This window comes from Onychostoma macrolepis, chromosome 04 (assembly GCF_012432095.1).
Source record: "Onychostoma macrolepis isolate SWU-2019 chromosome 04, ASM1243209v1, whole genome shotgun sequence".
Lineage (NCBI taxonomy): Eukaryota > Metazoa > Chordata > Actinopteri > Cypriniformes > Cyprinidae > Onychostoma > Onychostoma macrolepis.
In genome coordinates, this window is record NC_081158.1 from 7,667,695 (window position 1) to 7,681,433 (window position 13,739).

Genomic DNA, 13,739 nt, shown 5'->3' on the forward strand with positions numbered 1-13,739 from the left:
CACAATTTATTTGTTTTTTTTAACAGTCTTTTTTTACTTTTAATTCAGTCAACTGAAAGCACTTAATTCCATGCCATGGAAAAACAAGACATTCATATAGAAGCAAAAAAGTACTAAATGAATTTGTTTCTGGAGGTACCGAAGGAACAGATGCAGCCGTTTTATGTGCAGCTCCACCAACATGGTATGGTTGAGAGTAGTGACTCACCAAATAGACACATATTCAAAAAAGTATCCTTGAATGCCCATTTTTGCCTCAACTGCTCTTTAACTCCTCCTACTGAAAGCCTTGAAACAAATGCAAAGAGTAACAGAAACACAAGCTATATAAAGTTTATTATTCATACTCATGGGCTTCAGTAGATCAGCAAAATGTTGTTGGAATTTTGTTAATCAAGACCAAAGACAAAATCATGATGTACTTTTTTAATGGGTAGAAACAAAATGGGTTTATGCAAACATTTTAATATAAATTAATGTAATTCATTAAGGTCAGTAACAGTACAATTTCAAGCATACACAAAAACTAGCCAATACATATAAAAAAAGGAACAGTAGATGATTGAAATTGTGCAAGAGAATGTCAGGCAGTTCAACAAACAAGATTGGATTGGATGTATCTGTGCTTTTCTCTTAAACATGGGTACTTCTCAATAAAACTAATGTGCATCCTCAACTCCCTCCTTTGTTTCCTTTCCTTGTATCCTACAGTAGTTCCATCCTATGATGCAAGAATGAAAGAATATTAAAAAATGAGGATGGAGGAGATTGAAGGAAGATGAATCTAAAAATAGAAATATCCCTCCACACTCGAGCATTACTTCGATTCCTATCTAATGTTTTTGGAACTTGATTAATTACAATATTCTTTATAAATCTCAAAAAAAACTAGTAAAATATATGACATTTTCGATTCATTTAAACTCAAGATTTAAAATTAATTGACATATTTGAAAGGGGAGCAGAATTTATGTTGTCCTTTGAGCAAAGTCGTATAATGCTCTTGAGCTTGCTCACTTAAGGACATGAGAAGCACCCATGGTCTTCAACTACAAATCAATATTTTTCAATGGTAGTGTCGTCACCCATTTTGACTGTAGACTTTCATGAAAATGTCAACTTTTATTCAACATAAATTAAACTTTAAACATTAAATCTCAGTCAAAATGATGGTTTGTCTGGGACATCACGCCCCACTCTTTATTTTCTCATTCATGCATGTTTCTTTATCACTCTTAGGTGTGTATAACTTTTTAAGTAGCACTCTACTACATGAATATATTTGCATACCGCAAAATAAATGATATAGCAAAATCTTTAACAGTAGACAATTAATACCGTGGCAACGATATGTTCCATCTTACCGTCCAGCCCTACTGTCGGCGTATATTTCACCATCTATTTATGGACTTGGTGAAGCACTTCACTATGTCAATGCATCAGTGTGTTCAGCCAATCAGATGTTTAGTACTTCAGACACCGGCTCACACAGTGGAGTTCCCAGAGCGCCAACACCAAAATAATATATTCGTGTTACTGTTAGACTTCTATAGAAGATTTCCAACCTCAGATGTCAAATCCTACCAGAAAATATCCATTTTGTCTGGTGTCTGGTATCCAAACCAGTAAAATCTATCAACAGCAAGTCTGGTAACCAAAGCTGTATTATCAGCCTGAGAATTTGACCAAGAAAGCTAAGAGCAGAAAGCAGAAAACAAAGTGATGGTAAAAATGAGCCGAGGTGGTTTATTGAGTATCTTAGTTGCATGTGTTTCAATGCTCAGACTTCATTTAATCAGTACAAATCCAACAAGTGTTATTATGTTATGAAACCCCACTATCATAAGATTAAACAACAATAGAAATGATATAATAAGCAATATGTAATATAAAAACATATAATTACATAAATGAAGAACAATAAAATGAGGAACAAATGATTAATGTAATAAAATCAAAAGAATCATTTTAACCCATGGCCACCGATGAAATCCGAGAGCTCTCTGACCCTCCATAGACAGCAACGGTACTACCACCACGGTCAAGGCACAGAAACATAGCAAGGACGTCGTTAAAACGGCCCACGTGACATCAGTGATTCAATCATAATTTTATGAAGCTACGATTTCCCATTAACCCATTTTGAATTGCTGAACGATTATTACCTTAAGTTCAAAAGACATAATCAGATGAACACTTAAGTAGCAAATGTACAGTATTCATATGCATAGAACACAATATTACAGTAACACTACAGCAGGAGTTTTCAAATCTGTCCTGGAGGACCCCCTTCCCTGCACATTTTGTATGTCTCCGTCATCAAACACAGCTGATTCAACTCATCATCTTGTTAGTAGGACTGTAAGAACTAAATCGGGTGTGTCTGATAAGGGAGAAAATGTGCAGCGCCGGAGGTCCTCCAGGACAGGTTTGAAAACCACTGCACTACAGTATAGGGAACGTATTCTCTATTAACTACAACTTTTGCCTTAATTAACTCCTAATTTACTGCTTATTAATAGTTGGTAAGGTAGTTTTTGTAGCATTTAAATTTAGGTATTGGGTAGGATGTCAAATAAGGTCATGCAGAATAAGCCATTAATATCTGCTTATAATATAGTAATATGCAAGCTAATCAGCAACTAGTTAAAAGTGAGAGTTGAACTCTAAAATAAAGTGTTACCAATATTAAGGTTACCAAGAAAGTAGAAATGGATTACAGTACCTTTGTTGTAAAAGGAGACATTTTATTGCTTCATCAATGTTCATCTTCAAGCAGGCAGTTTGGGTTCTGGATGAAAACAAATCTTGTTGTTATTCAAAAGCAGCATTACACCCAAAATCAATGCACCTGTCATATAATTCTAAGAAAGTAAGATCCAGCCCAAACACTGAAAGATGTCTAGCCTATATCAATATGCATGTGAAAGGTATAAAGATTAAAAAAAGAATCGTGCCATCCTCGATTGAAACTGATTTTTGTTTATTTAAATACGTAAAGGATAAAAAAAAAAAAGAAATAAGTAAACTGAAAACAGTCCAGTAATTATTGTGGAAGGGAGAGTTCTGCTGACCAGGGTACAGGTTTGTTGTTTGGTCCATGCACTGTAACTTACCAGCGAGTAAAACATGCTCCAGTGTCTGATTCCTCTGTGTCTGATTCCGGCGCGGTTTTGAATGTGAAAGATTCCGAGTCCATACTCACTTAGCTCCGTCAGATAAGACGATCTCGACCACGCACATTTTACACCAATTTCTTCAACAACTGTTCGCGCAGTTCGTCAATTTCAAATGCTCTTATGTCACGAGAAAAGTACGCAGTGATTGGTGGTTTTAAACGGCAATCTACCGTGACCCAATCAGCGCTTCTCGTCTCCTACGAGAGATTGGGGATGAAAGTAACACTTTTTTGTTTGAGCAGTCTGTTTGTTCCATTGAAACCACAAAATAAAATGCACACAAACATGTCTCTGCCTTTGATTATGCAATCACTGATGACCGCATTTGGTTTTAACCCTCTGGGGTCTGAGGTCATTTTGGGGCCCTTGAGATGTTTTGACATGCCCTGATATTTGTGCTTATTTCAGCTACTTAAAACATACTATTGACCAACATGTAATTTTTTTTGTATTCAGCACAAACTGTGCTACAATAATATGTGACCAAGATGGATGTACATGTTTGCATTTTTTAGAAAAAAAATATAATGCTTTTTTTTTTAAGTTTTGGGAAAAAAAATGTAGCTGAAATAAGGCCATAAAACCCACACTAAATAGTCCTGAACAAGACTTTTGAGTAATCAGTCTTGTAGGCTAGAATATTTACTTCAAAATTATGTGAAAATCATTCTGCTTACTCATTCACAGAAAACAATATATTGATTTAAAATTTTCAAGACATGTTTTGTGATCGAGGGTCTATATGCGAGGGAGTGGCAATGGCCATGAATATTAAGTGAGTCTCACCTGAGAGACAAAGGGCCCTCCCCTAATGGCCCCTAATGGCCCATCAGTGTGACTGTGACTTTGAGGCAGGTAAGAGAGAATGTGAGGAGATTGAAAAAAAGGGTTTTTTAAATTATTTGTATTTTATTTACAACACAGTATAATCAAAACATACATAATGAAGGTCAAAGACACATTATTGTGCACACTGATCTAACCACAGAGATGTGAACAGACTTTGAGTCATTCCTGCAGCAGATTCTGTTCAACAAGTGAAACAAGTAAATCATACCTGATATTTACGTGTGTTATTTAAGTGTTTCTACTTCTTTCCATGGATTCAAGAAGAAAAAAAAACAATCAGTAGAGAAGGAGCTTGTTTTGACATAGAATATCAGTGTAGTTGAACATCTGATGGTGGTGCAGTGCTCTCAGAGGAAAACAGTTTGAAGAGACATCAGGATACATCTGGTGCTGGTATCTGATTCAATAAAATACAAACAAAAAAAACATTTGTGAGCATGTTAATATCAGGAACATCTGTATATATATCATATATATCATATATATCATATATATCATATATATCATATATATCATATATATCATATATATCATATATATCATATATATCATATATATCATATATATCATATATATCATATATATCACTATCATAAAAAAGAGAAAAATCTTATATCTGAGAAACTAATTATTATTGTTTAGCACGTTATTCAAATCTATTTCTGAACAGAGTAGGCTATTAATAATAAACATGTACTAAACATACTTAGACTCGTAGCATTCATCATGTTACAGTGTACACTCATATTACTTTTATTGTTTTATATAGAGCATGAAAACATCATCGCGCTGTAAGAAATTTAAATACAATGAATTGCCCCTCATTTTCAAAATGTTTTACACGATTTCAAACATTGTAGTCAGGAATTATAGTTTGGGAAAAAACCCAACTATGATTTTGTAGTCATACAGTCTAGTATGTATGATTTTATAGTAGCCTATGATATGATTATGTAGCCACAGACTCAAGCATGCTTTGTACAATAAAAGGATGTACTTTGTACTATAAAAAATTATATTTTATATCTGAGAAACTAATTATTATTGTTTAGCACGCTATTAAAATCTATTTGTGAACAGAGTATTAATAATAAACATGGTCTAAACATTCTTAGAGGCGTAGCATTCATCATGTTGTCATTTGGGGGAAAACCCAGCTAATTGTTAGTAAATCTGTTCAAGTTTATGTCACAATAACACGGTAACTAATGTAAAAAAGAAACATTACTTACTCATCTCTTCTGTTGGATGAAATCGTGTTCTTCTTTCGAGGGAAATCCTGCCTTTACTCAGCGCATCTTCTTCCAGAAACGAATAAGACTTGCTTCATTTCAAAGTAGACACTTCAAACTTTCTATAGATATATTTCTCATGTTTCTGTGTGAAGTATTTGCTGAGTTACAGTTCATTTTAGTGACGCGTTTCTAAAAACAGTTCGCGGAGACGGAGAAGACAGAGAGCGCACCCTGTTTGTTTTCTTTATTCTTCAGAAGCACAAAGTTTAGTTGTCATTATGAGTGTATACAAATAAAAGTAGACCACTTACAGATTCGAATGCTGTATTGCTCTTATCTGTACGATCAAAAACGACAGAGTAATTCAAGCTCATTTCGGCCTTATCAGGAAAATCTGCCTCAAAACGCATATATGCGTTTGTCGACCCCAGAGGGTTAATTACTAAAAAAACAGATGATGTGACATAATATCTACCACCTGAGTATTATTCCACTCGCAAGTTTTCAGCGTACATCACTGTCCTGAAGAATTTGTACTAGGATATATAATTATTTTGATGTATATTTGTAACCATTGTATTAAAAATGTTTCTATATGAATTCCATGTCAATAAATTAAACTCAATGTACTATTCAAACATAGTGACAGAAATGAACAGACCATTTTTATTTCTAGGAAAATGCTTATTACACATATTTTGATAAATATGATCCAACATACAAAAAATACAGTTTTACTTTATAGTATTTTACTGATCCGGCAAGTGGTCACGTGACAAAAGAACGAACGACTCAAACCCGATGACTCGAAATAGGTGAACTAATCAATTCTCTTTCCGGCTCTGACTGCATTGGTTTAGCTTATGGGGCTGTCACGTGATGAACGAACGACTCAAACCCGAAGACTCGGTAGGTGAACTAATCAATTCTCTTTCCGGCTCTGACTGCATTGGTTTAGCTTATGGGGCTGTCACGTGATGAACGAACGACTCAAGCCCGATGACTCGAAACAGGTGAACTAATTCCAGTACAGAACCTATAGGATGTTGCGCATCGCGCGACTGAACGAATCACTCCCTGAGACGACTCGTTCTTCCCGAGTCACATTAAAGATTCGTTCAAAATGAACGAATCGTTCAAGAACGACCCATCACTAGTCATTATCTCGTTTGTGTTTCACTATTTAAGCATGCTGCTTTCTTTCAGTTGTGTTCAGTCTTGAGCCTACTATGTATGAGTTAACCTCACCAAGAACGCTAAGTCTGTTGTGGTTTTTGTATTTTTCTCTATGGAAGCACGGCTTCCTTTTTGTTGTACTTTTGAACTTGAACTCCTCAGTAAAGTACTCTTTATTCAGTCATCTATCTGCTATTTGTCATCCACCATAGCTCAGTGGTAAAGAGGCCGTTCAATCGACTAGAAGACCCGAGTTCAATTCCAGCCTCAGACAACCATCACAGCAAGACTGAACCCCTGACCATAACTGCATTGGATGGGAGACTCCTGGGCTCTGGTCAGGTAAGACAGTGCACTACACCCCTCCATCTCCAAATTGGCTGTCATAAGGAGAGGATACAGTTTTTCTTGGATTCATTGTCTCTAGTGGCAACGTCCAGATGGATCCTGGCAAGATTCAGGCGGTTCTAAATTGGCCTCAACCATGCTCTGTCAAAGAGGTCCAACGCTTTCTGGGATTTGCCAACTTTTATAGGAGGTTTATTAGGAACTTTAGTGCTATAGCAGAACCCCTGTCCGCTCTTACTAAGAAGGCATCAAGCCCATTTAAGTGGACTGAGAGGGCTTGTCATGCATTTGACCGACTCAAGCAGCTCTTCACGTCTGCACCCATTCTGACTCTCCCAGATCCCGAGTTGCCCTTTGTAGTCGAGGTGGATGCTTCAGGCGTTGGGGTAGGAGCAGTCTTATCGCAGAGAGCAAGAGCAGACCACAAGCTTCATCCTTGCGCTTACTTCTCACGTCGACTTTCCCCAGCTGAGAGGAATTATGATATTGGTAACCGGGAGCTGTTGGCAGTGAAGTTGGCCCTTGAGGAGTGGAGACAATGGCTGGAGGGGGCCAAACACCCACTCCTTATCTGGACCGACCACAGGAACCTCACCTACATCCGTGAGGCCAAGAGATTGAGCTCACGTCAGGCTCGTTGGGCCTTCTTCTTTAACCGCTTTGACTTTACTCTTCATACCGGCCAGGTTCTAAGAACTCAAAGCCTGATGCCCTCTCAAGGCAGTTTGATCCACCAGAGGTGGAGGGCAAACCTGAATCAATCTTACCCAGCTCCAGAGTGGTGGCATCAATCCAGTGGGGAATCGAAACTGCAGTGAAGAGGGCCCAACAGCAACATCCTGACCCAGGTAACGGCCCTCCGGGTCGCCTTTTTGTGCCTAACTCTGTGCGTTCTGATGTGTTACAGTGGGGCCATGCTTCCCTTTCTTCGGGCCATCCTGGGAGCACAAGAACATTGAAACTCATCCAGAGAAGGTTTTGGTGGCCCAACATGCATCGAGACGTTCGGGGTTTTGTGGCTGCCTGCGCGGTGTGTGCCCAGAACAAGGAACCCAGAACCCACCCTCACGGCCTACTGCACTCACTACCCATCCCTACACGCCCCTGGTCCCACATATCTTTGGACTTCGTAACGGGTCTACCAAGATCTCAAGGTAACACGGTAATTCTGGTGGTGGTAGACCGGTTTTCTAAGGCTTGTCATTTTATACCATTACCCAAGATTCCCACAGCAGGTCAGACAGCGGACTTGATGATGCAACATGTCTTCAGAATTCATGGCGTTCCCCAAGATATGGTGTCCGAGCGGGGATCGCAATTCACCTCCCGGTTCTGGAAGTCGTTCGGACGACTAATTGGGGCTTCCATTAGCCTGTCCTCTGGATTTCACCCTCAATCAAATGGACAGACAGAGAGAGTCAACCAGGAGATTGAGAAGACTCTCAGATGCCTGGTCTCTAACAATCAGACTGCTTGGAGCTCTCAGTTGGTCTGGGCTGAATTTGCACACAACACTCTACACCACTCTTCTTTAAGCATGTCCCCCTTTGAATGCCAGTTTGGTCCCCCCGTTTCCTGAACAGGATTCTGAGGTCCGTGTACCAGCTGCTGCTCAACTTGCTCAGAGGTGTCGACGGGCGTGGCGGAGAGCACGACTAGCCCTACTAAGGGCCACTCAACAACAGCAGAGGCATGCAAACCAGCACCGTAGAATTGGACCGTCACTTAGACCAGGTCAGAGAGTGTGGCTGTCTACTAGGGACCTCCCCCTGCACGTTGAGTCACGGAAACTAGCACCCCGCTTCATCGGCCCTTTCAAGGTCCTCAAAAGGATCAACCCAGTGTCCTACCGACTTCTTCTACCCAGGTCCATGCGCATCCATCCCACCTTTCACATCTCCCGTTTGAAACCTGTTGTCTATTCCCCTTTGTCCCCAGCTAGGAAACCCCCTCCAGTTCCTCGCATCATTGGTGGTCAGCCAGCCTACACCGTGCGCCGACTGCTGGACTCTCGCCAGGTCCGTGGCAGAACCCAGTATCTTGTGGATTGGGAGGGGTATGGCCCAGAGGAGCGGTCTTGGGTACCAGCTCTCGATATTCTAGACCCAGATCTCATCAGGCAGTTCCACCGCCGCGGACAACAACACAGTTAGGGGAACGTCAGGAGCCGTTCCTGGAGGAGGGGCTCCTGTAAGGCTCCAGCTTGTAATGACTCTCCCAAACACTAGGTGGCCCCAGCTTCTGTAGAATTCATTGTATCTCTACTCATTTAGGACTTGATTTCGTCCACCTGTGGGTCATTATCTCGTTTGTGTTTCACTATTTAAGCATGCTGCTTTCTTTCAGTTGTGTTCAGTCTTGAGCCTACTATGTATGAGTTAACCTCACCAAGAACGCTAAGTCTGTTGTGGTTTTTGTATTTTTCTCTATGGAAGCACGGCTTCGTTTTTGTTGTACTTTTGAACTTGAACTCCTCAATAAAGTACTCTTTATTCAGTCATCTATCTGCCCTTGGGTCCATCTGTTATTTGTCATCCACCATAGCTCAGTGGTAAAGAGGCTGTTCAATCGACTAGAAGACCCGAGTTCAATTCCAGCCTCAGACACCCGTCACACCAATTCAACATTGACAGAGTAAATGGAAGTGCATGGCAGCAAGGACAAAAGTACATTTTAATCCATCATGTATTTATTAAATGCTTTACAAAGACTTTACTCGGATTACATTGAAAATACTGTGCCTTAATACCCAACTGAGCAGACCGGAAGGTGACAGTGGCAAGGAAACACTCCCTAAATTAGTCAGGTGGAGCATGATCAGCAGAGGGATATAGGGAGAAACCAGACTCAGCAGGGGCAAGTCATCATCCTTTGGCTGGCACATAGTTAAATTTACTGTACATAGGCTAAATATAATACAAGCCATCCCTAAGAAATAGATATATACTGCAACTCTAATTTAGCAACAAGTAACTTATTAAAACTGATTTATGTCTTACACCAGTGGTCTCAAACTCAATCCCTGGAGGGCCACAACTCTTCAGAATTTAGCTCCAACCAACTCCAAGTCAAGTCACCTTTATTTATATAGCGCTTTTAACAATACAGATTGTGTCAAAGCACTTAACAGTATCAAATTGGAGGATAGAGTATCAGTAATGTATAATGATAAGATTAAACACTCAATTTTCAGTTAAAGGCATTTCATTATTGAATTCAGAGATGTCATTGTCTAGCTCAGTTTAGTTTAAATAGTATCTGTGCAATCAAATCGGCGACAATCGCTAGTAATTAAGTGTCCCCAACTGAGCAAGCCAGAGGCGACAGCGGCAAGGAACCAAAACTCCCTCTGTGACAGAATGGAGAAAAAAAAACCTTGGAAGAAACCAGGCTCAGTCGGGGGGCCAGTTCTCCTCTGACCATATTTGATATTTTTCATTTATTTGATTTATTCATTTGCTATAATTGTAATATATAGTTTAATGCGTTTATTTTTTCTCTGTCTATTTTTATAATACATATTTGTTTGTTTATTATCATTTAAATTTATGTCTCTGGGTGTCCTGGTCTCCGCTGACGATCAGGGCTGTAGACATCATCTCTTGGTGCTGATCCACCATCTGATCGGATACGGACTGAGAAACAGAATAAGAAAGAAACAGACAAATATTAGCGTAGATGCCATTCTTCTTACGATGTAACGAGTACATCGTGTGTTATGGGGAGTGTTCTCGGTTCCGGTTGATCTAATTAATGCAGCCTAACAATCCTTTAACGGATTTGAATAATAGAAGCGTATTAGTGTGTTATGTGTAAGCCAGGCTAAAGAGATGGGTCTTTAATCTGGATTTAAACTGACAGAGTGTGTCTGCCTCCCGAACAGTGTTAGGTAGACTGTTCCAGAGTTTGGGTGCTAAATAGGAAAAGGATCTGGCGATTTTGATATTCTAGGTATTATCAAACGGCCAGAGTTTTGAGAACCCAGCGGACGTGGAGGACTATAATGCGATAAGAGCTCGCTCAAGTACTGAGGATCTAAGCCATTCAGGGCTTTATAAGTAATTAACAAGATTTGTCAAAATCTATCCGATGTTTGAAAGGGAGCCAGTGCAGTGTTGACAGAACCGGACTAATATGGTCATATTTCCTGGTTCTATATGTTCACACCTTGGAAGTTTGTAGCAATCCTGAAGACCTTGATTAGCTGAATTAGGTGTGTTTGATTAGGGCTGGAGCTAAAATGTGCAAAGCTATGGCCGTCCAGGAATTGAGTTTGAGACCAATGTCATACATAATTATACTCCAACAAAAACATTTCTCACATTTTTCTCAAACATGAATTTTTTTTTTTTTAAATCTTTAAATACTTTCTTCTTTTTATTGAAGCATAACTGTTTTAATAATTAATGTTTTCGAAGTTAGACTTGCAATATATTTTAGTGATTGAAAAATGAAGCTTTGCGACGCACCGAGGCTTCCCCTCAACTGTATTGTAAAAAGGTTCATTACTCAAAGCTTTTCAAGACGATATACACTAACGACATCTTGTGGTCAAAAGGTGGAAAAAGCTGCTTTTGCATACCAGATGACCCAGCCATTTTTGGATTGTTTCAGATAATAAATCAGTTTGTGCTATGAAAATAAAGCAAAGAAAGTATTCACTCTATATAAATAGGTCTTTTACATGCCAGTCATTGTTTTACACAATATATGAATAAATGAGTCTGTGAATTTGTGAAAAAAAAAAAAAAAATTGGCAAGAATAAATTATATGCATACAGTATGTCAATGCATCAGTGTGTTCAGCCAATCAGATGTTTAGTACTTCAGACACCAGCTCACACAGTGGAGTTCCCAGAGCGCCAACGCCAAAATAATATATTTGTGTTACTGTTAGACTTCTATAGAAGATTTCCAACCTCAGATGTCAAATCCTACCAGAAAATATCCATTTTGTCTGGTATCCAAACCAGTAAAATCTATCAACAGCAAGTCTGGTAACCAAAGCTGTATTATCAGCCTGAGAATTTGACCAAGAAAGCTAAGAGCAGAAAGCAGAAAACAAAGTGATGGTAAAAATGAGCCGAGGTGGTTTATTGAGTATCTTAGTTGCATGTGTTTCAATGCTCAGACTTAATTTAATCAGTACAAATCCAACAAGTGTTATTATGTTATGAAACCCCACTATCATAAGATTAAACAACAATAGAAATGATATAATAAGCAATATATAATATAAAAACATATAATTACATAAATGAAGAATAATAAAATGAGGAACAAATGATTAATGTAATAAAATGAAGGTAACACTTTAGTTCAGGGACCAGTTCTCACTATTAACTAGCTGCTTAATAGCATGCCTATTATTATCATATTTGCTATTTATTAGTAGTTATAAAGCACATATTCTACATCCCACATCCTACCCAATACCTAAACGTAACAACTATCTTACTAACTATTCATAAGCAGCAAATTAGGAGTTTATTGAGGCAAAAGTCATCGTTAATGGTTTGTTAATAGCCAGAATTGGACCTTAAAATAAAGTGTGACCAAAATGAATACATGATTAAATGATAACTACATTAATGATAATTACATTTTTTATAAAGATGAAATTGAATAAAACAACACAACACAGATGTTTGCTCTCTTGAAGTAACACATTAACACACAAATATTACTGATGAGAATCCATAAATAAATCACATTTAAATTACTGTGAATGCTGACTGCACATTTATTTGTTTTTATTTTGTATAGACATTAATTTTTTGGAATAATTTGTATTTTTTACCCAAATTACCATTTTAACTAAAATCCTTACAGTTACTCTAGCAATGATTTTGTTTATGGAGTTATGTTGTGATGTGGATCCAAATAGCCCAGTTAAAACCGTGCTCGCCAAGCTTTCTACATATTTTCTTTAGATGCAAAGCATAAACTGGTTAAAATCAAATGTGGTTTGGAAATGTTTACCACAGATGCTCTCTCAGATGGCCACACTGTTAGGGATTTTATCTGGAGACAGATACCGATAAGGCAATATCAATTTTTCATTTCGCATCTTGATGATGTTGGTCACTTCAAATAATTTGTTGCGGAAAGCCTTAGTGGCTTCTATGACCGGTTGTTCAGTGAAGTGCGTATCTGGATACTGGCCTAAATAGAGCTGGGGAGAAGATTTGGACAAAACAAAACCGTTTACTTTTTTTTCAGCAATTTTGTGGGAAGCAAGTATATTCAAACTTATGAATGATAAGTCATCAAACCTCGTCATCCTGGAACTGACTGAGGGCCCAAACTGCTCCTACATGCCAACTGGAACGTTCACGGTCCGGCAGACTCTCCATGATATACTTCATATCCACCTGGCCCTTCTGTGTGGGAGGAGGCCTCCTCATGGTGGAAGGACAGTTGGGGATCCAGGCACACCAGTCAAACTGGAACACAGTACAGACACACAGATATCAGCCGATTGATACTAACCAAGCCATAGTTTATATTTATCCAGTAAAGCATGTCTAATCCCACCTGTCCAAAATTGACAGCAGCATGTTGTGCTGAAGCTGTGAAAATCACAACAGTCAAGTACTCGACCAACTGAGCAGACCGGAAGGTGACAGTGGCAAGGAAACACTCCCTAAATTAGTCAGGTGGAGCATGATCAGCAGAGGGATATAGGGAGAAACCAGACTCAGCAGGGGCAAGTCATCATCCTTTGGCTGGCACATAGTTAAATTTACTGTACATAGGCTAAATATAATACAAGCCATCCCTAAGAAATAGATATATACTGCAACTCTAATTTAGCAACAAGTAACTTATTAAAACTGATTTATGTCTTACACCAGTGGTCTCAAACTCAATCCCTGGAGGGCCACAACTCTTCAGAATTTAGCTCCAACCAACTCCAAGTCAAGTCACCTTTATTTATATAGCGCTTTTA

General features: G+C 38.7%; 1 protein-coding gene across 1 annotated transcript; it reads right to left on the minus strand.

Moving 5' to 3' along the window:
* Positions 1 to 11,854: 11,854 nt before the first annotated feature.
* Positions 11,855 to 13,524, minus strand: LOC131538466 (polyunsaturated fatty acid 5-lipoxygenase-like). The gene is made up of 4 exons (XM_058772341.1): positions 13,483 to 13,524; positions 13,325 to 13,393; positions 13,063 to 13,233; positions 11,855 to 12,962 (listed from the first exon to the last, which is right to left on the minus strand). The coding sequence occupies exons 1-4, from the start codon at positions 13,522 to 13,524 to the stop codon at positions 12,783 to 12,785; spliced, it is 462 nt and encodes a 153-aa protein (XP_058628324.1). The 3' UTR covers positions 11,855 to 12,782.
* Positions 13,525 to 13,739: the final 215 nt, after the last annotated feature.